Source organism: Corvus moneduloides, chromosome 1, assembly GCF_009650955.1.
Source record: "Corvus moneduloides isolate bCorMon1 chromosome 1, bCorMon1.pri, whole genome shotgun sequence".
Classification (NCBI taxonomy): Eukaryota; Metazoa; Chordata; class Aves; order Passeriformes; family Corvidae; genus Corvus; species Corvus moneduloides.
Genome location: NC_045476.1, coordinates 141738948 through 141761890, shown reverse-complemented (window position 1 = coordinate 141761890; position 22943 = coordinate 141738948). Strand labels below are relative to the sequence as shown.

The 22943-nt window shown below is 45.7% G+C and overlaps 2 protein-coding genes and 1 long non-coding RNA gene across 3 annotated transcripts in view; 2 read left to right on the top strand and 1 right to left on the bottom strand.

The window, feature by feature from the left end:
- The first annotated feature begins 1717 nt into the window (after nucleotides 1-1717).
- On the top strand, nucleotides 1718-3118 carry LOC116453766. Its single transcript, XR_004243924.1, has 3 exons — nucleotides 1718-1865; nucleotides 2191-2261; nucleotides 3011-3118. It is a non-coding gene; the product is annotated as an uncharacterized LOC116453766 (long non-coding RNA).
- Nucleotides 3119-6502: 3384 nt separating this feature from the next.
- Nucleotides 6503-8047, top strand: LOC116453761 (GSK-3-binding protein-like). Its single transcript, XM_032129521.1, is given in 2 exon segments — nucleotides 6503-7096; nucleotides 7098-8047. Coding segments are annotated over 2 exon segments (612 nt in total). The 5' UTR covers nucleotides 6503-6584; the 3' UTR covers nucleotides 7198-8047.
- Nucleotides 8048-21841: 13794 nt separating this feature from the next.
- The window catches only part of ESRP1 (epithelial splicing regulatory protein 1), a 37304-nt gene continuing 36202 nt past the window's right edge, over nucleotides 21842-22943 (bottom strand). Inside the window, exon 15 of the mRNA XM_032129499.1 lies at nucleotides 21842-22704. The gene's annotated coding sequence lies outside the window, so the exon portion shown is untranslated. The remainder of the gene's footprint in view (nucleotides 22705-22943) is intronic.

Here is a 22943-nt window from a genome sequence, read left to right as displayed (position 1 = left end):
GGCACTGGAACAGGTTGCCCAGAGATGTTGTGGATGCCCCATCCCTGGAAGTGTTCAAGGCCAGGATGGATGGAACTCTGAGCAACCAGGTCTAGTGGGAGGTGTTCCTGCCCACAGCAGAGGGTTTGGAATTCAATGATCTTTAAGGTCCATTCCAACTCACACCATTACATGATTCTATGAAATGTGTTTGGCGATTTAGAAGTTACTGAAGAAAAAAAAGGAAAAGTACTGCAACCACATCAAAAGGACTATTTTAGATGAAAAGGAAAGGGGCATGTGCAGTGGAATCAGGATGTCATGGACATAATTTTTTTTAAAGAGAAGAAGGAAAGGTGTTTCAAGAAGCTAGATCTACCTGTCTTGTTCTGAGGGGCTAATAAGACTTGAGAAAAATGGATATGAAGTTTGTTGGTTTTAAAATCTTTTACTAATCTCTCTCACAGAGAAAAATGGCCGAGATTAAATATCATACTGAGTACCACAAGTGCACACCACAGTGCTCTGCAGGATTAGATTAAGAAGAAAAACTGAGGCATTCATGATGAGATGAGTAACACCACCAAAAAAAAAAAAAAAAGGTGAGCTGTGGTCAGGGAGCAAAAGAAGGAAATGTGACCACATCTATAACCACAGCAGCTGCTCCAAGAGGTTTCTTACCTGAAGGTTGATCATGCTTCTGTGAGGAGCAAATCCAAGGCCTAAATTGCACAAACAGCACAGTTCAGACTTAAAACAAGAAGGAGTTGTCAGATCTCAGGTGGTGCCTGGTTTTCATTTTTCTTTTTAAGTAACAGTCATCTTTTTCTAATGGTTTAATGTCAAAAGTAAGTTTGAGGGAGGAATTTCAATGAGGAAAGCTGGCAGTCCTGCCCAGGTTCCATTGATTCAGTGGAATTGGCTGCAGTCCTTGTGGGACAAGTGCTCCCTTAATTTTAGACAAGTCTACTTCAAATACAATTAGACAGGAGGCTTTTTTTCGTTTTTGCCCTACATGCTGAGTGAGACACATTACTTGTAATCATTATATATTAGTTTATTGATCATGGCTTTTCAGTATTCACTGTAGATAGGCTTGTTTTAACAGAACTGTCAAGAGATGTCTGGTTAACAATTACCAATTGAAGGTATAGCAACAAGCACAGGGATTTTGTCAGGACATACAGAAATGTGCAGGGTATTTTGACAAAAGGTGAAAGGGCTTTTCTCTTGAATCTGATATTTTTAAGAGATGTTCCTAAAGTCCATTTAATGACATTTTAGGAGTGGTTCAATATATTGTTTTCATCTCTGCTTCCTATATTTCAATATTTGAAAAGATTGAGCAAATGGAAACTATTCTCAGGAATTGCATATATGGAAAACCTATAAGAACCCACACGACAGATTACACTGGCTCACTACTTACAATACAGGTTACCATTAAAATGCATTCCAGTTATTAGGAAAGCTGGAAGTGAGTCAATTATTTGAATAAACAAACAAAGACTTGGTTGCCCCGTAGTTTAGTGCATCCCTGAGACGTCTGTAGGCTCCTTTCCCACGCCTCCTGTCTCATTCCTAAACTAGCAGAGGCTGTTGTGCAAGGCAACCTGGCAGCTCCTAATGACCAGGTAGCTCAATGCACTCCCTGGAAGCAATTCCTGCCCACTGTCCACTTCTGCACATTTGTGGCAGGCACAGGGCTTCGACTGCACCTTGTGTGTATCAGAGGAGGAAGAAGAGGTTTTGCAGCTTAGCGAAAGAGAAGGATCAGCTTATCAGGCCAAAGGAATGTTACTGTGGCCCCTCCAAAGGGGCCATGTGTTCTGATTGCTTGGACAAGCTGAAATACAGCAGTTTGGTATGTCAGACACTAGAAGAAGGTGAGAAGACAGAAGAAGGTGCCAGCCTTTTGCTTTCCCCAAAAGACTGGAGAGGGTTTTTTGTGTCTAAAAGATATAAGAAACAGTGACAACTTCAGCAAAAAGAAGTAATTCAGTCTCACGACTTACAATGTAGTTCCCAGACTTGTTAGGAAGCAGTATCCCTACCTGCAAATTCTTAGGTAATTGAATGAGGACAAACAGAAACAATACATGAAAGAAACAAATCCCAAATATCCATTGGGACAAAGTATGTATATTTCAATTCCTTAAGGGTGAAAGTCTTTATTTTCTAAAACAACTAATGTTTCCTGTTTCCATTAAGGTCTCAGACTGGGCATCCAAAACCATGTAAAGCTGTTGGCCAACAGGTTTATATTTACCCTGGGAGTCAAGGTAAGATTCATGACACTGCTGCTTATTAAATCTCTTGTTTAAATGTGCTTGGCATTTGCAAGTTATGACACAGTAAATACATTTGTGTCACTTAGCAACCTCAGCTGTTTCTAGAGGAATGTCTTTTGTTCTTGGAAATTTATTATAAATGCAGATTACAAAACAATTATTGGGGAATCTAAACTTGTCTTATTTGGATGGTGTTCTGGCCTTTCCCCATTCTGCATTTGAAGTGTGCACAGGAAATTAATTTACTTTGCACAAGCATCCTTCATTGACACTACTGTTATGAAGAGAAGCTCTGCATATTTAACAAATATGACAGAAGTTTCTGTAGAAAATAAAGGACGTGAGAAACGCCTGGAGGAGAACTGGAAAGGACCTCCTAGTCACTAGGTTCACCCAGTTCAAAGCCATCTTACTGTTTTGTAAACAACACTATAAATACTTTAACATTGTGATGCAATACTACATAGTCTCTATCACAAATTTATCAACCTGATTCATTTCTACACATGCCAAAGCCTGAGATCACAGATCATGCAGCTCCAGCAAAAGGGTTTGAAATGTAAATACCTGCACAAATTAAGTATTATTTATAATTTTCACATTGACTTGGTTACAGGGTCTCCATAACACACTAGAACATGTGCATGATTCTGAACACATACATGTAGTCAAAGGACTGAGATAACACTGGATTGCAGACTTCAAAGGATTTAAGGGTTTTCTTTCTTTGTCTTTAATAGGTTTAAAGCTCAGAATTCACACCCAGTTGTCCATATTGTCAGGATCAGTACAAAAGGTAAGATATACAAACTGACCTTTATATTCTGAAATTAAAATGTATCCTCAGGAAGCACAATAAAATTATGTCAAAATTTTATAGATGGACATATAATTAATATAATTAGTACTTGTTTATGAAACTCAGATTTTGTCCTCTGCTAGGAATACCTGAAAGACAAGTTTTAGTAAAAATATATTAAAGACTGTTTTCTAAACATTTGAATGGATAAAGTGAGAATGCAAGTGAACAATAATCACAAAAAAGGACCAATCACTGTTCTCAGCTGTAATGTCTTGCTAATAGAATGACTTAGACATCAAGTTGCCATGAGAATTTTGTCACTCAGAAGGGAAACAGACTATACACAGAAATGCATCCAGAAAAAAAAAAAAAACAAAACAAAACAGCAACAGTCATTGTCAAATTTCTGCTCAGCAAAATACGGTCAAAGGTCAGAAAAACTTTGTCAACAGTTTTGCAACTCCTTTTACTTTTATTTTAAAAAGAACCTCCCCCAATCGTTAATGTTCTGGGCTTTGGGGTTTTGGGGATTTTTTTTAATTGCACTTACTGTGGTAAACTGCTAAAGTAAAAGCAGTACTGCAGAACTCGCCACCAGTGGTAGAAGACCAAGTGTGATAACCAGGCTGTATTCTCCCAATTTAAATGAGAATACAGTGAGTAAGTTTTAGCTTACTTGGGACTTGGGCAAATGACCTGATGGTTACAACTGACGAGGCCCCAGCTTCTTTGGGGCTGACCTGGCAGCCAACTCAGTCACTTATACTCACAAACTCTGCATCAGGGCACCTATGACAGCCCCTTTATTGCAAAACCCACTGTTGAAGTTGTTCTCATTTCTAAGGAGAGGCACTAGCAAACACCTCTTCATGAACTGCTGTAGTATTTCTGCCAGGAACATCTGATAATGGCTCCAGACATCTTAGACCTGCCCCTGGCATGCACTGGGGTTTAATCCCAGAAAGGTCTCTGGGTGCTGACATACTGAGATCCACTCCGCAGATATAACTATGATGTAAATTCATATTGAGCCCTCTTTGGTACAGTTTTCCCACATAAACAAATCTTTGAGAGAGAACTTCAAATATAGGATACACTGTCTTCTCCAGCATTTTAGTTTTTCTCTCATCATCCAGTGAAAAGAGCAGATAGTACCAAAGTAATGGCTGAGGTTCCTAATTTGTCTAGGAGAACATAATCTGAAACACCCTTCTCCTGAAGGCCCACAAATCTCACTTTGTTCAGCTGGTAAACCTATTAATCCTGATCAGTAGCATTCAGTGTAAACATTTTCAGTGTATTTAGTCCTAAAATCCGCAGCAGATACTCAGTCCATTGTCAACCAGTCATCACTAAAATTTGGCATTTAAGAAGATCTGAGGACATCAGGATTCTGCTAATGACTGCGCTCTGAGCTCCCTATCTGTGGCACTGATCTGCACTATCCTGCAAGCTTTTCCCAGCGCTGCCGTTGGTTAGGGATGCAATGAAGCACGATTTGCGATTATCATTGCTGGGCTCATGAAAGCCCCAGGTGTAGATATAATCACAAGCAGCACTGAGCTTTTGCTGGTATAGCTTATTTTGCTTTTGTGGGAGAAGAAAAGGCTGGAATAAGCTGTACTGGTTTATTGCAGTTTTGCTTGTATAGAATACCAGATTACCTACTCAGAAGTGATCTGAATATACATCTCCCTTGGAGCTGAAGTAGATCCATCCACTGCATCTATGTAGGCCTGCTTCTATTTATTTTGAATAGATACTGCATAAATAAGGAATAAAGGTGGAAGTGTTGCCTTAAAAATATGGGGGGTGGGGGTGTGCAACAAAATATCACTTTTTCGTCATCTGTAGAACAATGCGATCTGAGTTTTAATTGCCAGTTACCAAGAAGGTGTTGAAAATAAGAAAGTATCAGTACCTTCAGTATGCACATGAATAAATAAAAAGCAATTAGGTGGCATGATTTATGTCTAGCTCATATAAATCCAGGCAGGGGATGTAGTAATGTGCTTGGACACATAGGCTGGAGTGACCATTAACATGTGCAGATAGCAGGCATGTTCACAAACACGTGCACTTATGCACAGGGTCTCTTGCTTTATATAGCAAGTGGAAGTAACTCAGGAGAACATGGACAAACAGACCAAAAGACATGCCCTCTCCTTTGCCAACCGCTTACTGATTAATCAAGGGCACAGTGGTGATAGCAGTTATGTGTATGAGCAACTCACACTTTACAGGCTGTTTCCAGCAGAGCCGACCGCATGCCCTGTCACGTGAATGAACGTGTTCTGGACTATGTCCCCAGAGTTCCTACACCCAGAAAGCCTTATTTAAGGCTCACCATAGAAACTTCAACACCTGCTTAAATGATGCAGTGACGGAAACAAGGGAAGGAACAGGACTGGGACATGAAGAGATAGGGCAGAGCCTTGGTGCAGGTCATGAAGTAAGCTGCAGGCTGAGAGAAACCCCGGCAGAACACCTGCACAGAGTTGCTTCACGTCTGCTAATTCTAGTGATGACAAAAAAGACTCCAAAGGCATTTGTATGTCAAGGAATTAAGCCCCAAACCAACGCGCTGCCGGGTGCGGGCACACAGCAGGCATAGCAATCAGGGCAGAGACGACCGCCGAGGGCGAACCAAGCGGTCAGACCGGGCGCTGCGGTACGAGCGCGCCGCGATCCCAACACGGAACCTTGCGGGCGACTACGCTGGCTAATGGGGATCGCAACGCCGCGGCCGCTCCCGAAGAGGCCGGTGCGGGCCGGTCGCGCTCCGCTGGGAAGCGCCAGCTCTCGCTTCCAGGCGCGCGGTGCTGCGGGAGAGCCGCACGCGCGCAACCGCCTGGCGCTCACGGGGGCACCGGCGCCCCGCGGGCCGTTAACGGCGGGGCGGGGGCGGCACCGGCCGGGCGGTCACCGGGCGGTCACGGGGCGGTCACCGGGCGCCGCTCGCCCTCCCCGCGGTCCCCCGTGACCCCTCCAAGTGATCGTCCCGAGGCGACGGGGCGGTGCGGGACCCTCCGCCGCGCCGCGCCGCCCGCCCCGCCCCCTCCTGCCAATCACTGCGGCCCCGCCCCCGAGACCCGAGGTGCGGGGTTTGAAAGCGGGCCGGTCCACGCGGCGCGCAGACGGGGGGGAAGAAGACTGAAGAGGGAGCGTCGCGCTCGGTGGTCGCGGGGCGGCCTCGCCCGGCCGGCGACGCCCGGCGGCGGGAGCCGCCCCCGCGCTATTGGCCGAGCCCTCTCTGCACGGGGCGCCGGCCCCGGGAGCGGCCGGCGAGCGGTTGGTCCGGAGGGCCGTCCCTCCCTCCCCCCCCGGCCGGCGCAGTGGGAGGCGCCCGGGCGCGCGCGTCACCCATTGTTTACAAACCAACGCCAGCGGGCCGAGCTCCAGCCGCGACCGCAGCGCCGGAGCCGCGTGTGCTCGCGCGCGCGCGGGGCGGCGGGCGGGCGGCGGCCCCGGTCCCGCTGCGGCGGCTGCGGCACGGCAGGGACCCGGCAGAGATGCCGTGCCGCCCGGGCGAGCGCTTCCTGCTGCTGGAGCGCCCGGTCGCCGTGGGACAGGCGGGCTCCAAGGAGGTGGACGCGCTGGTGGCCAAGCTGGGCGAGGTGCTGCAGTTGAGCGCCCAGCGGGCGCCGCCGCCGCCCCGCGCCCCCAAGCACCTGGGGCCGGGCAGCGCCCGCGACCGCGCCGCCCCCTACTCGCCGCGGTGCTGCAGCGGCGGCGGGGCCGGCGCCGGGCTGCTGGCACCGCGGGGACCGGCCCCGCAGCAAGATCACTCGCAGCACGTCGAGCCCCCGCGGCCGGACCGGAGCGGCCAGCAGCGGGTGACCAAGCAGCTGTGCGGACGGGGCTGGCTGCGGAGCGCCGCCCGTCGGAGGAAGCAGCCTCCGCCGGGGCCGGGCGACGGGCCGGCGGAGGAGGAGGACCCACACCGGCTCCTGCAGCAGCTCATCCTTTCCGGCAACCTCATCAAAGAAGCCGTCCGGCGGCTGCAGCTGGCGGCGGCGGCGGCAAGCAGCGGCGGCATCCGCGGCCTCCAGCGGCAGCGCCTCGGCGGGGAGCGGCGGCGCGGACGGCGAGGCGGCGGCGGCGGCGGTGCAGCCCCTGCAGTAGCCGGCGGGGACGAGCGGCGGCGGTGACCGGAGCGAAGGAGCGCGGCCGCTGGCGGCGGCGGCGGCGGAGCGGAGCCCCCGCCGGGCGGGCTGCGGCAGCGCGGGGCGGGCTCCGCCAGGATGTAAGTGTGTCCCGGCGGCGGGGCCCCCCTGGCCGGGGCCGGTTGGGGCGGGGAGGGTGCCTGAACCCCCCCGCCCCAAGGTCACCCGCGGCGCGGACCCCGCCGAGCCCCAGCCGGTGAGGCCGCGCACGCCGCCCGCCCCGAGTTGTTGTTGTGTCCCCCCCCCCCCCCCCCCCCCCCTCTGCCTTCCCCGGGAGCTCCTCCTTCTCCTCCCCCCGCCGGGGCAGCCCGGCCGGGGCCGCGGACCCCCCCGCCGCCGGTCCCCCGCTGCCGCGGAGCTCCTCCGTCTCCCAGGAGCCATTTGCAATAATCCTCGCTGACCCCGGCGGGAGGTGTTTCCTTTCCCCTCCCGGGCTGGTTTGGTTTTTTGTTGGGGGTTTATTTGTTGTTATTTTAACGTTTATTGTTATTATTTCTCGTTGTGACTGTATGAAGCAGTTTTTAAAAATGTGAATATCAAAGCTGGAAGGCAGCTGGACTTAAGAAATGAGTGAATGGAGCCTGAGATGCATTGTTCACGCAAGGTAGCCGAAACAAGTTTTTTTCTACCAAAAAGAAAAACCCTGAATCCACCCTTCCCCGACAAACTCAATGGCTCAAGTACAAGATGCAGCTGTTGATTTTAAATATATGCACTTCGTACCGGAGCGTTTGAAATGTGTTCCTGATTTACAGGACTTACTGTCTTAATTAACCTGTCTGTATTGAATAAACGTGGTCTTGTTTTTATTTTTGGGTCTGTGTCTCATTGTTAAGGGGAAATGAATTCTGATTCATGAGAACAAAACTGTGTGGATGATGCCCCGGGAGGCACGTACCCCCTTGATCTTCTTTCAGTTTTAAGATCTCCATTTTACAAGCAAAAAAAAAAATCCCCACAACAATCCGCATAGTCTGATGCAGTGGGACACCGGTTATTAATGCACGGAGATGCAACTGAGCCCCTTTGTTTGCCAGCAGCGTTCATTTGTAAGCCGTGAGACGCCCCTTCGAGCAGCCGAGAATGTGGCTGTTGGAATTTATAAGTCAAATCGTACTGAAACGAAAATTAGGTATTTTGTACTGGGGAAGGAACAGGGCTTGTGTTGGTCACTTGTTTGGGTTGTTTTCGGTTTTTTTTTTTTCTCTCTCTGAGTATAGAGGGGAAAGAAAGACTCTAGAAAGGAGACAAGACATCTAGGCAGCAATCAAAAAAAAAAAATTAATTCTGTAAACCAAAACTAGATATTTCAATGGTCGTTAAGTTCCAATACCTATTTTGAATAGTTTCCGTTGTAAAATCCTGTGTTGGGTTTTTAGGAGTCATTGAGCTTCAAGATCAGAACTGAACACATCACACAGACTGGAGCTTAACAATCTCCCAACCCCCACTCAATTTGAGGTAAAAGCTTCTCCTTTGAAGAAGGTAGCAATCCCACATGAAAGAAAATGGAAGATGTTTGCCTTTGTGCAAGAGAGCAATTTGAGTAGCTACGTTTACTTGTGTGATTAGTTCTTTCATGAATACATTAAATCCACAAAATATTTTAGATTTCTTTCTCTGCCACAGCTACTACTAGAAACTGATGCTGAAGGTTTTTATGATGTCTCACTGAATTCCTCATGCACTAGGACCGGTATCTGATGTTACTAGCTTTATCTTGACTAATTTATAAGTAGAATGCAGTTTTTCCATATCAAAGCATGTAAAACACAAAAAATGAAGTTCACCGCATTTTAGAACCTCCTTAATTACTAACATCTGAAGTCCTTTTTCTCATAACTTGGGCTGCTTTTGTGGCATTTTGTACAACTTGGAAAAGATTCGAATCTGCCATTAGTTCTTAACCTCTAGTACAATGACGTAGTGTGTAGGTCATCCTTCAAATGAATTTTTATTTGCAATTTTCTTGTTTCTTTCTTTCTCCAGGAAAAAAAGTTCAATAGTAGATACAAAGAATATAACCACTAGCCACAACTGAAAACCTCGTTATTCTTGTATTTGTCCTTTAGATGCCCAGGGAGGTAGGTATGTGCTGTGCAGACACTGAATTTGAACCCTGGGATGGGTAGTTTAATTACTTAAAAAACTGGAGGAAACAAGCTAAAATCTGGACATGGCCAATGGAGCCTGAATGGTTAACTCTAGTTAAAAGTATGTGGGTGGGGGTCAGCTGGAATTCTGAAAGCTGTCGAGTTTGACTTGAACTTTTTGCCATTGATAATTATGCATTGATTTTGCATCTCCTTTCCTTCCCCCCGCCCCTCCTCCTCCCCAAATCCTAGCCCCTGTATACTAATGAGAACAGCTAACTTTACAAGTGTCCTTTGTAGTCACTGAAAGCCTCAAGACATTCCTTTTAAGGATTTTACTAGAATAACACTTTTCAATAAAGTGGCAGTTGAAGTGAGGCGTAGAAAAGATGCTAATAAATTTCACTGTGAGTGGCTGGTTTTTAAGCTTCCTAAATTACTTCTAAAATAGCTTTTACCTTCTCCTTTGTGCAAGGCTGAGAGATGTATATATGAAAAGGGTTATAGTGAGCTAAGCGTTATGCAGAGTGTGATGATTTGGTAAAAGGAATTTTGGCACTTGTTTCAGATAACTTGCATAACTCACTGACACATCTTCCTCATTATAATGTGAACATCCTAAGCTCATGCCAGCAGCCTTTCTTGTCACATCTTCCATATAAGTCTTTGTCTTCTTCAAAATATAGAACATGTCACTTCTTCATAAGGGAACAGATCAAACATGGCTCATTTGGTTTTGGAAGACAAATTTTAAAAAATGTTGGACCAATTGAAGTATTGCCAGAAGGTTTCTGTTGATTCGTTGCAAATTCTCCTTTTCTTTGCCTTGTGCTACGCTATGCAAGCATACAAACTGTGATATAAAGTCATCATTTACTTTGTTTCCCAAACAAGATAAAAAGTGTTGACCTGGGAAATAACAATTTTCCTAAGTTTTCTGTGTCTGTGTTTCAGAGGTGGGGTTTCTTTAGTATGTATATTAAGTCTGTGCCAGACTTCAAGTACCAGTTGTTGGTTTCTAGAGAAGCAAAACAGAAACACATTTGGCCTTCACAGTATGCTTAAACTTTCTTCATTCATAAGTGAAAATATAGTTTACTTACAGTTTTAAATTTGGACTAAAATTGTGTTTTCATTATAGGCTTTTAGCTAGGTTTTAGCTCCTTTTTTTTTCCATATTGTGAAGAAAAAAAATTGTTCAAAACACACATTTTACAGTGGATGACATGAGCTGTAGAACCAAAAGTAAACCATTTAGATTTTTGTAACAAATGATATTCCAGTGCATTGGGGAAGAAATTTAATTTCATTATATCTAAAGGGGGTTATATTTTGCGAGTAAACTTGATTTTAAGTAATATTGTAAACAAATACACTGAAGACTCACAGCCTCATCTTTCAATGTTCCTTTCTGGTGTTGCACTAGCATGGCACTGGGCTGCCACAGTTTTTTCATTTGTAGTCTACATTGCTGCTTAACTCCTCCTGAGTTTTCTCTAGGTGATTGGACAACTGTTTTCCTGACTCTCTGCCCAAAATTCAGCTTTGCATCCTAGTTATATCTTGCTCTCTGTACTCCCATCTTCCCTGAGCTCTTGAAAGTAACTCAATTTAGCCAGAAGTCTGGCAGGTAGAGTGATTTTTGTCTGCTATTTCCCTTGTGTGACCTGTCTCCCTTGTGGCTCACTGTTGTGTATTGTACCAGCACTTAGAATCTGCTATAAAAATTATGTTGGCATGGTACTTGGCATGATAAACATGGTGGGAAAGTAGGGATTCCACCCTAAGTCCTTAAAATGGGGTTTAAAAGAAGCCTTTTAAGCAAATAGCAAGCACATCTCATGGAAGGCATAAGGGAGAAGAAGGATGTGTGCTGGTTAATGCACAGTTTAAGTTCTGGTCACCTGGGGCCAGTTCCAGTGTTGGTGACTTCTCCTACATCTCCATCTAAAAAAACATTTCTCATTCCCTCCTAGTCCCTGGCCCCATGATTTTCCTCTCTTCACTGTGCATTCCCTCCCTTGCCAGGCCATTTTTTTCAGCTTGTGGTTGAAGTATTTCACTTTTACATCTTTTGTCCGTGTCATATTACTCTTCCCAAGTATTAAGTAGCTTTTTTCTCTTCAGTTGCTTTTTGATGGGTACTTTTGATGTGCTTGTTCACTTGACTTGCAAATATTGTAGCTCAGTCAATTCTTGGTTGCCACGATCTGGTTAACTCCTTATAAACATTGCAGTGTGAGTTGGAGGGCAAGTTATTAGTGTCCTTCATCTTAGTTTGTACAACATAGGGCAAAAATTGGAGGGGAAATCCTAGCTGCAATGAAATGAACAGATGAAGTTAACAGCAAAATTATTTTCAACTTTTGTGGGAATTTTCTCCTGGTTTGGTTTCTTTTTGTTTTGGTTTTTTGTTTGTTTGTTTTGGGGTGTTTGTTTGTTTTGTTTTGTTTTATTATTGTTGTTTGGTTATATTTCTTGTTTTGGTTTTTTTAGAAGTAGCTGGGAAATACCACTTAAAGTGGTACAATGACTACATAAATGCCTTTGGGGGAACACAAAAATTACATCAGCAAACTCATTTCTTGAGTCAATGAGTTTGGTTCACTTTTTCTCTTCCAAAAATTATGTTTTAGCTGTGTGCCTAACCTCAGTCACCTTTGTCAAAGCTGCAGAACTGCCATTATGCAATTTCCTTGGCAAAAGGCAGCTGCTGGAAAAGAACTGGTGCCCATAGAGGAAGGCTGCAGTGTGCCCAAGCTGCATTAGTAAACACTGTAAACTCCACAACAGAGGAAGCTACAGGAAATCAAGCACCATAAATTCAGAGGCGTGCAGCATTAGCTGTTCCTTATGCAATATCCTGTATCTGAATTGTATTATTTTTGCTTCCCATTATATAATATAATGGTGTCTGGTAGAGTAATACAGCCAGCTAAGGGTGCTCTTCATCACTGCAGGCATTAGGCAGGACATGAGCAATCAAAAGAAATTGTAAAAAACATCTTGTCTCTATGTCCTCCTTGTAATTACTATCTTGGCAGGACTTCATTCATGAAGAGGTTCTAAGGATAGGCTCTAAGATCCTGAGCTATATGAAGAAGTTTAATATGTGCAGTTCCAGCCCCAAGTACATATTTTATAGCAGCAACAATTTCAAAGCTAGGGGGAAAAAAATCTTGCTGGAACTTTGAGCTTGGAAGCCAAGTGGTAAAATCGAGAATAAATGGACCTGCTCTCATTTTCCTCCCATGTAGGTACTTCAGTCCTCATCCAAGGAACTTCACTGCTCCCTGGCACACTATGGGGCTTGTATCACCAGCTGCCCCTCAGGAGGTGATGTCTGATTGATTTTACAGCCCAGAGAAGTTGTAGTCTTCCAGCTCTATGGGATCACTTTCAGGAGCAGCGCTGACTTAAATACATTTTTCATTTGGTGGTAAAGGATGAAACAGCACCAGGATGAAAATGTTTTAATTAGAGGAAATGGATCCTGGCTGGCTTAATAGTAAATATTTACTGCTATAAGCATTTTACCATAGGAGACTGGGGCTTATTCTACCCACATCACAACAATTGTCCTAGTTTCAAGGCTTAAATCTACAGAAGCATGGGCTCGCAGTTAAAGTGCAAATTTAGGTTATTAGTGTTCTTAAATCCACATTGCAATGCCTTTTCTTGTTTACAAGACTAACTTAGTGTTCCAGAGGAAACCACACAGGGCTGAAGCAGATGACTGAATGCATGTATGTACATCCCCAGCTTCTCCTGAGAAATGGAAGATGAGTGGGATACGTAATCCTCTCCTGTTGGTAGCAGGCAGCACTGGCAGTTGCTGTTCTGGCAATACCTATCTATCAGTGCACGGGTATGCCCCACTGGTGTGATATCTCAGCTCTACGTTGTTTTGGAAGGTAAAAAACCAGACATTTATGTTTTCCATCTTGCTGTTCTGCTCTGTCGTTAGCTTTCACCAGGCTGCTTTGACAGCTGCTTTCCTCCAATGCCTCCAATGCAAACTCCCTCAGCTGCTGTCAGCTCTGACCTAAACTGTGGCTGGATTCTGAATCACAGGACACAGAAAACTTATTCCCATAAAAAAGGGGTAAGTCAGCCTGGAGTGTGCCAGACTGGTAGCAGGATGGAAATAAGAGACATAAATTTCCACATCTGCATCTGTATAGATCTCTTCTTCTGTTCTTCTCCCACCTTTTTAATTTTTTCCTTTTAAGAGAGGCCACAGACGTCAAGAACCTCTGGAAATCAAACAGCTTACCTCAGTAGGGGTTTAGAAGTGACTCACAGCCTTGATGTTCACTTTTCCGCTTGTTTTCCTGGAAAGCCTTTATGGCACATTTGGTTCATGGTGATCCTGTTCTCCAATCTGCAGTGAAACAGATGCTTTGGGGCTAAAGAGCAAACATGCTCAGCCTGGGTGCTGTGCATGTGCACACACAAGCATGGATCGGATGTGACTTGCTGAAACAGTACTTGTGTTCAGGGTCAGATGTGCAGATGTTTTATTGACACGAAGAATAAATATAGACTTATAAAATGACATGTGCTATTAATTAGATTTAAAATTAAATTTTCAGAAAAAAATATAGTAAGTACCATGTAAGAATATAGTTTTGCTTTTTGTCTTGTAAAAGTTAAGGCAAATGTGTCTTTAGTGCAATACTGCCTATGTCTTGTGTGTGCATTGCCTTGATAGCTGCTCCTGAACAGGTCTTATCTTAGAAAAAGCAGATCAGACCCTGCCAGAACTACCAAATTATTGTAAGAAATAGAATTTCAAATGGGTTTTGGTTTACCTTCTTCTTCCTGAACAAAACAAAAATCCTTATTGTAAGGTATATATCAATGCTGAATAACTCTGAAGGATGTCTTCGTGCAGGAGTGACTTGAAGTTTGCAGCCAGCATAATACAGATCTGCCTTATTATTGCAATGGCTTTAGCTTATCTGTTATTAAAAGTATCAATTATTTTGGCTTCAGTAGTTTTAAACGCGGTTGCAGACACATAGAAGTTGAAATTGTGTTATCCAGGAGGCACTACTTTTAAGTTCATAAACTTTAGAAAGTTTTAAACTGGGGAGGTGAGGAACCAACACAAGAATGGGAACAACTCTGGGGAAAAATGGTTTTAGACACTCTAGATCAAGGGATCTACACTGAAACCCAAAAGGGTACATAAGCCTCAATTCCCCTTACTAACTCCTAGAGAAAGTGGTTACTAGAACTTTGAGAGCATATTATGGAGCCCCATCATGACAGGAAAGATTCTTGGAGACCCAGCTGGAGAACAAACTTCCTGATGGAAGTAGCCTGGCAAACAGTAGCATGGCAGAGAAAACTAAGGCTTGAGTAGGGTGTGGAAATGTGGACACTGACTGTGGGCAGCACTGACTGTTCCTTCTGTTCTGGCGTGCTGTTGGCCTGGGTCTTGCTAGGGTTTTACCCTTTTGCTGTCACTGATTGACTCTGGGATTGCGGGTTTGCAGGATAGATGGCAGGACAGACATAGTTTGGGGGCTTGCTCTGCATCAGTACTCAACACCCCAGCACTTGAGATCTGAACCTTTTGTCTATTGCTCCACTTAGAAGCCTCGGCCTCTATGGGGAAGTGGGAGAAGTACAGCACTGCCCAAATCTGATTTCCATAGTTGTGGCTATAAAACAGAACCCGCGTGGTTATTGACTCCTTGGTTGTTGCAAAGTGTTTTTGAAAGCACTGGAGGTGTAGCAGTTACACCTTCCTCTTCAAGTTGCCTTTTTCTTTTTTTCTTTAAGTTGGTTAGTTACTACTGCACCCCAACCCGTATCACAGTGAACGAAATTAAGTATAAGTAGCATCTATTGGCTTGCTGCTCTTTTGACTGTACATTCAACAACGGTGACAAAACTGTCAGTACCAAAGACTTCAGCACTTATGTTGTCATTTATAGCTCACAGCTGAAATTCATGGCCCTGGGTGTTCCTGGAATCAACCTCTTCCCTTGAATAACTGCAGTTACTCAGTTGTTAACACTCACACTGTATTTGGTAATGTCTCTGAGGCACAGCAAAGCTGATTATTTAATTTACCACATCCTTATGTCCTGGATATAAGGATAAACCTCTTCCCCATGAAGACAGCCAGATATTGGAACAGGTTGCTGAGAGGTTGTGGTCTCTATCCTTGGTGGGTTTGATCAGACTGGGTAAAACACTGAGTAACATGGTCTGATTTCAGAGCTGTCCCTGCTTCAGACAAGTTTTTGGGCTGGAGATTTCTTGAGAGAGCCTTCTGACCTGCATTATCCTGTGATCCCACAAAGTTGGCACATTTGCTTGCAGCAAAGCAGCAAAATATTCCCTTCTAATGCAGTGCATGGAATTCACCCAGTGTTTCCCTAAATCTCAACTAGGAATAAGGAATCCAGGCTATGTGAATGTAGTCCTTAGCAAGCATGTCATTTCAAGGCTTTTCCCTGCCATTCATTCACCCTGATTCACCTTGAGTACTACTCTCATTTAGGGTCCTCTTGTTGAAAAGACCATTCTCCTCAGTTTCTTCTATGTCTAGATTCTGGTATTTCTCACTAAAATCTGTGAGGCTTCAAAAGCAATAACATCCTTCCCCCAGGCACCGATTGCTCATCTGTGACAAGGAGGACATCCACTGTTCAGATGATACTGCTCAGGCAGAGACACACACTTTCTTCTCCAGCAGTAGAAAAGACAGATGAGAAGGACAGGAAGGATGGTAGAGGTCATCTTTGTGGTTTGGGCATTCTTATCTTACTTTCCTCCATGGCTCACATCTGGATCATTTGGATCATACCTTGGGACTCAAGAGGAAACGAAACAGTGCAATGTTCATGTGTGCCCAAGGGCAAGGGTTATTCCTAAGAGGCCAAGAAAAAAGACCTTTCCTGGATTTGAAGGACCCCAATCCCCTGTGCTCTTAGGATTGTGTTCATAGATGCAGCTCTTGTCTCAATAAAACCCAGTGCCTTGGGACTTGACAAGAGCTGACAACACCTTCTCTATCAGGAAGCAGTTTCCTGTGAACCAGTGATTTCTCAGAAATTGTATGGGTGCCTGTGTGGGTGTTTCTGATCACTGTGCCTGCACAACAAAACCTCTCCAGTTTTGGTTGTTCAAGATAAAAATTGAATGTGAGGTCAAGTTTCTGTTTGGTACATAGTTAAATTCACATCCTTTACTTCAGATAAGCCATGAGCCTGAGACCACCTCTCAGACATACCTCTGTGTCCTGTACATCTCTGCTCCCCAGTATATACCTCCTATTCTTCTTTTGGCAAGGGCATTAGGAAGTTCAGAAGAAAGCCCACATGTATGATCTTAACAGGGCATGGCCAGCCCAGGCAGTTCAGCTGTCCAGATCTCCTGAAGCTCTCACTTTTGTCTCCAGCAGCATGGCCAAGTTGTTCAGGTTTTCTGAATGGGAGCATCTCTGAACCTCACCTGGAATATTGGTTGGCTAGGTTCAACAGGGATGGCTTCTTAGGAGTAACACCATACTCCCCCAAGGTTTAAGTCAGCTAAGGTCAAATATTAAGGAAAAAAAAAGGGAGGGGGGTGTGTGTGTAGTTTTCTATAGGGGCAGAACACGGTGATATTTTTTAGCAGAGTCAAACATTTGTAACAGACGCACGTACACTCCCAGAGCAGAGTGTATATGGCCAACACATCTCCAAGAGCCAGCTCTGAGGAACTAACCATTCTTTCCCAGTTAAATATCAAAAATGGGGAATGATGGATGATTTAATCAGACTCCTTTGCATAATTTACTCTGGAGTAGATGGTTCACGTTTTTTTCCAAATGTGTCTCAGCACAAGGGCTTTTCTTGATCCTTAATTCTTCTCTGTCTTATCTGAAATGCCATTATTCTCTGTTGCTGTCTGTGGGAGGCGTGACCAGAGTCTCACATGGCAGTGCAGGCAGGAGTACTGCTGCCTGCTCTGAACCACTACAGTCCTCTCCCTTGTCTTCATGCCTGCCTTTCAGAAACTAGAAGAGCTTGTTTGGTTTTTTAAACAAAACTGCTGAACTGTCTCCTGTAATACCCTATTATCCTATCCGGCTGCAGTGTACTGCTTTTGATTTTTGCTTGGCTGGTTTGCTAACAAACCCCTTTTGCATGTATACGTACTGCACTGGCGTGCCAAGAGGCGAGCAGAGATATGTCTATTCTGCTACGTGTTTGGCAAAAACAAACCAATCCTTTTATCACCAAATGAGATGTCATTATAGCCACCCTCTGGCCTCTCCCTCAGCAAAATGAGGCTATTAAAAAAGGCAGGTCTCTAGCCCGTCCTATTAGAGTTAATGAGGAAAAGTCAGTGAAAGTCAGCGGTGCAGGAGGCTTTCCGCTCCCGAGCTGGCGGCACCGAGCGGGGCTGCTGCGGTGAGTCAGCGCCGGGAGAGCCGCGCCGCCGGCTGCGAGCGCTCCGCGGCTTGGCAGCGCACCGGCTGCGCTGTGCCGCCGCTCGGCGGGGATTCACACCTCGCCCGGGCTGGGGACTTCCTTGCGCGGTTATCCTCGCACCTCCCTCAAGTGCGAAGTAGAGGGAGAGCGCTTACAAACTCCGTCTTTGAGTGTGGGGATTCAGGATCTGTGCCAGCAGCTCGTGTCGGCTTTGAGCCTCCGCTTTCCTGTGTCGTGGGGCTCTGACAGGGCGGATGAGTGCTTCCCATTAGATACTCACAGACGCCAAAAATAGACGCTCCATTACTGCAGCATGCTAGCTGACAGTAATGATAGGGCTCTGCTTACTAGTTCGGTTACATACTGGCAATCTGGCCTCTTTGCATGCTTTATTTATCAGGTATTAATTGCAACTTCCACTTATCACCCCCAGCCTAAATCACTGCATTGTCTGTTGCAGTGGTCAGACATTTACTTATTTTTGCTTTTATTATTAGCATGAGAAAACTCAATTACAGGCGAGCAGGCGTGCATACACAGACACACAGTAGTAGGTCTGTGCTGATGTTCTTAAAGATACACATCTGCTGATACTAAAAATAGGTCCTTGTCAGCAGCTTGGTAATTTTAGGCTCAATGAGAATTCATCCCCATGGTAACTGTACAGTTGTTGAATCATTTATTATTTGAGCTTCAAAATCACAACAGTGCTGGCAATTTTCATCCTCTGAACATTTTTAAGGACCTTTTGCAGTGTTGTGATACTCCTTGCTCCACACCATCAATATTTATCAAGCAAACAGCTCCAGCCCTTGAACTGACTACCTGCTTCTCCTTGGATATAGCAGGGCTGGAATACTTGATAGCAGGATGACTGTTTAAACAGGTTTCACTTTTGTGATAACAGCAGCCCCTCGATGTGGCTGTTTGGCCAGGGATGGTACACACAAAGCCCTGCAAACTCCCGATTGGCAAAATGAAACTTTAAAGTGTCGACCTGAGCCTCGGCCTTTGTCTTGAAAGCCAGAAAACAAGATATCTCAGGTCTCCGTGTTGCAATAGGTTTTGTAGATAAGAAGCTGGTAGTTTTTAACCTCTCAGACAGATGCTGTTGACCCCAAGGCAGTGGGGGGACACACTGCCTGGCTTTGCGGAGATAAAAGCTGTTTGCACTTTCCCTCACTTACAGATAATGCTCATTAGCCATCTTGTGCTAAACCCAAGAGAAAGACCACTAGGCTAGCAAAGAGTAAGGTGAAACTCAGATTCCCTGAGACCAGGGGTTGCTCAGACTCTGCTGTCATGGAGTCTCCAGAGAGTGGGACCAGGGTAAGCTCTGCAGCCTGGGGTGGGGGGAACAGAGTGAGCGCTGTCAGCTTTGAAACAACGGAAATCAATCAGCAGCAGAAACACTTCCATAGCACACAAATTGTAGTGAAATGGGGTGCCAGAGACTGATTTCAGGATGGACTAAATCACAGACACCAGTTCTCTCACCAGCTTCACCCGTGACTTTTGTTGCACTGCTGCTGGCCATTAGATTTACTGGAGTGCACAGTACAGAGAGAGCTGTTACGTTTTAGGTAGAAGAGGTTCAGTCCCTTTTAGTCTGACAAACTGAGATCTGAAAGTCTGACCCAGAAACACAGATGCTATTCCCAGGTGCCAGCAGTTGTAAAGTGATATACTTAACAGAGCTGATTCTCCTGGGTTAAAACATTATAGCTATTATACAACTGCTGCCATATTTTTAGATCAAATGCACTTTAATTGTGTGAGCTTTTAAGAAGCTCTTGGACAAGGCAATCTACAAGGTGCTTTGAAATTGCCTTTCGTCTTATTAGTTCAGTTGAGCTGAACACAACAAAATAAGTATGTGCAGGCACCTTTTACAGCTGCTGTGTAGCTGCCTTCTACCCTAAGCAGCTTTCTGTAAATCTGTCAGTACCCAAAGTGTGTTGTGCATCACCCGGGTGGGATTTGTCAGGTGATCCTGGTGTGCACTGCGGGGAGAGCCAGCGTCTGCCATCAAGGAAAGCTCAGTTTCCCCTCCGGTGCAAGGGTATGATCACCACTGATATCAGTTCGAGTCACCTATGTGCCAAGAGACAGTACAGTGGTTTTCTCATGGACAGGAGCAGGAGAAAGTGGCCCATCCACAAACCAGCCCCCAGCTCTGAAATTGTCTCCTGGACAAGCCGCAACTATTCTTTATTCTTTATTCTTTATTCTTTATTCTTTATTCTTTATTCTTGCATCTGGTTGCTCAGTTTGCTCATTTAAGTAAACCAGAAATGTCCTTCCTTCCAGTTGGTTCAGCTGCTATACATTTATCCCAGAGCACACACAGAAACAGATTTGGAAGACACTGCCTCTTTGTATTTCCACCTACCAGGCTCCATCTTCTTGGGCTGGGAAACGCTCTCTGTGGCCACAGCCTCAGCTGGTGGAGGCGATGCCAGGTCTCAGACAGGCATGTCAACAGCAGAATTACTTGCTTGTAGCATCGAAAAAGCTGGTCACAGCTCATAGGTTTTATAATGAGTTGGGAGGGGGGGAAAATCACCTGCACAATAGGCCAGAAGTGGAGTTTATTCTCAAACCCTTTGTGGCCAAGAGCTTGGTTTCAAACAGTTTTTCCCACTTGCCACACAGTGCTGGGTGGGTGGTTTAATTCTGCCCAGCAGCATGCTGCCCATAAAGATGGGGCAGCTGTGCCAGAGGCTCCCAGCTTTTCCCAAATACTGTTTTCCTCTTTTTTCCTGACAAAGGATGGAGGTCTGAGTAATCAAATATGCTGTTACTGCCCTGAGGTATACAACTAAGCACAGCACCCACTTTTACATTGTCACTGTTTATTTATTTTTACCTTGTTACACCTTTTTGATCGTGCTTGGAGAACAGTGTGGGGAAGGACATCCCCAGTGATGTTGTGTGATGCTCCAGTGGCATTGCAGACCAAGGGCTCCCACAGCCCGTGAGCTCCCCGGGTGGTTGTAACCCTGGGTACCCACACAGCCACCACCCGAGGTACCTGCACAGTCAGAACCCTTCACCAGGCACCAGTGAGGGTGTTTCTGAACCTGCAGAGCAGCTGCAGTTGGTGACCATGCATGGAAAGGGGATGCAGCCTGCCTGAGACTTGGAGATCAGGTCGGGTTTGAAACTTTGGGTGCAGTCTCCTTGAACATGGGCTGCTTTTTAACCTGAAGTCAGAAAGAAGTAATGAACATCTTGTGCCATTCCATACTATGTTTGCAGTTGCTGTCTGAAAAAGGATCAAGGGTTAAAGCTCATGTCTCAACTCTGCCTTACTAGTTTTTCCCATCTGGTTGTAACTGTATTTCAGGGATGGCTCACAAGCAGTGGAGCGCTCTAGTAATGTCACTCTATCACTTTGTGCTTACTTTGTGATAGCTTATAAGTAAGTGACATTTTTTCCATGTAACATCCCTTCCCACTTCACCCAAAGGCAGACTTGCATGGGCTGAAACTTTTTAATAAACAGGTTGCTTTGTTCTGTATTTGGCCTGAATCTTGCCCTCCAAGTTACACATCAGTCTTCCAAAAATGCAGGTGAAGCGCTGCTGTGCCTTTTCATGTGGTGAGCGCGTGCCAGATGCTGCTGCTGCCTGTGGAAAGCTGGTACTGCTGGGGAGCTGGCAGCATAGACACCTCTGTAACCTCATACTAGCTTTGATGTAGGGGCTGAGTCTGGACGCTAAGCAAAGCCATGGGTGATCCTTTGTTTCCCAGAAGCCAGAGGAGCAGGTGAGGGACACACGGACAGCATGGACAGAGTCAGCAGCCTCTAGATTGCAGCAGCCCATGCAACTGCCCATGTGGATGGATGGACACAAGACATGGGATTTGGTGTTAGAGATCTCAGAGCAAGCACTCACAAAATCCCATTCTGCTGCCGATGCTTCTTTATACAATGATGGATAGATTCTCTCTGCAGGCACCAATGTGTAGCAGCTCTCTAAGAAGCAAACCAGCCTTGCTGATTAATGTAGGCCATCTTTAATTTTCTCTGCACTCATTTCTGTACATTCCCATTTCATTACTGTGCTATTATGGTGGGCTCTCACTGCTAAGTGCACTTAAATGTGACTGCAGCCATGTGAGAGAGGACTCTCCTCCCTCACATTCTCGCTCTGTCCTTCCCCATCCTGGATCTGGCTGCAGCAGAGTTCACACAGCTTCAGCTCCTGCCCAAACACCCCAAACACCAGCAGCAATTCACAGCTGGGCCTCAGCACTTCCCCTCCAGGCTCCCTGAGTGTGGTGAGCCCAGGTCCATTCTTTTATCACCAGTCAGGCTCACAAATCAGCATGAGATTAGTAACTAATTGCTTGGGCAGACAAGGCTTGTAGTTTTTGAGGTCCAAACCACTCCTGCATTTGATTTCTCTTACGTGGTGCAACAAGACTGGGTGGGGTAAGCTTCTTCCCCCCATTCACCCATCACGGGAAGTCTTCATTGAGTGTGGGATGATTTGATGTGCTAGTGCTATCATCAGGGTGAGAGCCTCCAGCTGGCCTGCCATAAATTTCCCCTGAGTCCATTCAGGCTGCTTCATTGCCTGGGATCCTGTGATGCTCTAGTGACAGACCTGTGTTGTTGATGGTTCTCCTTAGTTCTGCACCGCTCATTCCTGGCTTGGCACTGGGGCTCCCTTGTGTGCGTGGTCACCACTGTTGATCCAACTCCAAACTGTGTTAATAGCCAGCTATAGAGTAATTAAAGATCTCCGCTGTTTCTCTACACCCAAGGATGCCCTGGGACCCTCAGTGCCATGCCCAGGACCCAAGGTGGCATGTGGTGACACACGGCTGGGTGCAAGCGTGGCTGGTGAGGAGGGAAGGGATCTTCAAATGGGATTGCTCTTGTACTATGAAGTCATGGCCCCAGGATATGAATAGAGGCATAGCCTGTAGGCAGAAGTGATATCTTTCATTAACTGAAGAGATAAAGTTGAAAAAACGCCCCAAAGATTGGGTATGAGGTAGTATATTTCTGTGTTTCAGGCAGTTTATCATCGGCACTGAGAGCCAGTGAGGGTAGGATTTACTGGAGCTCATGTGGGCTCTTTGCTCAGCTATGGCCACTCAACCAGTCACCTCCCTTGAGCACAGCCAGGCTGATGTGTGCAGCCACATTTCTCACATGA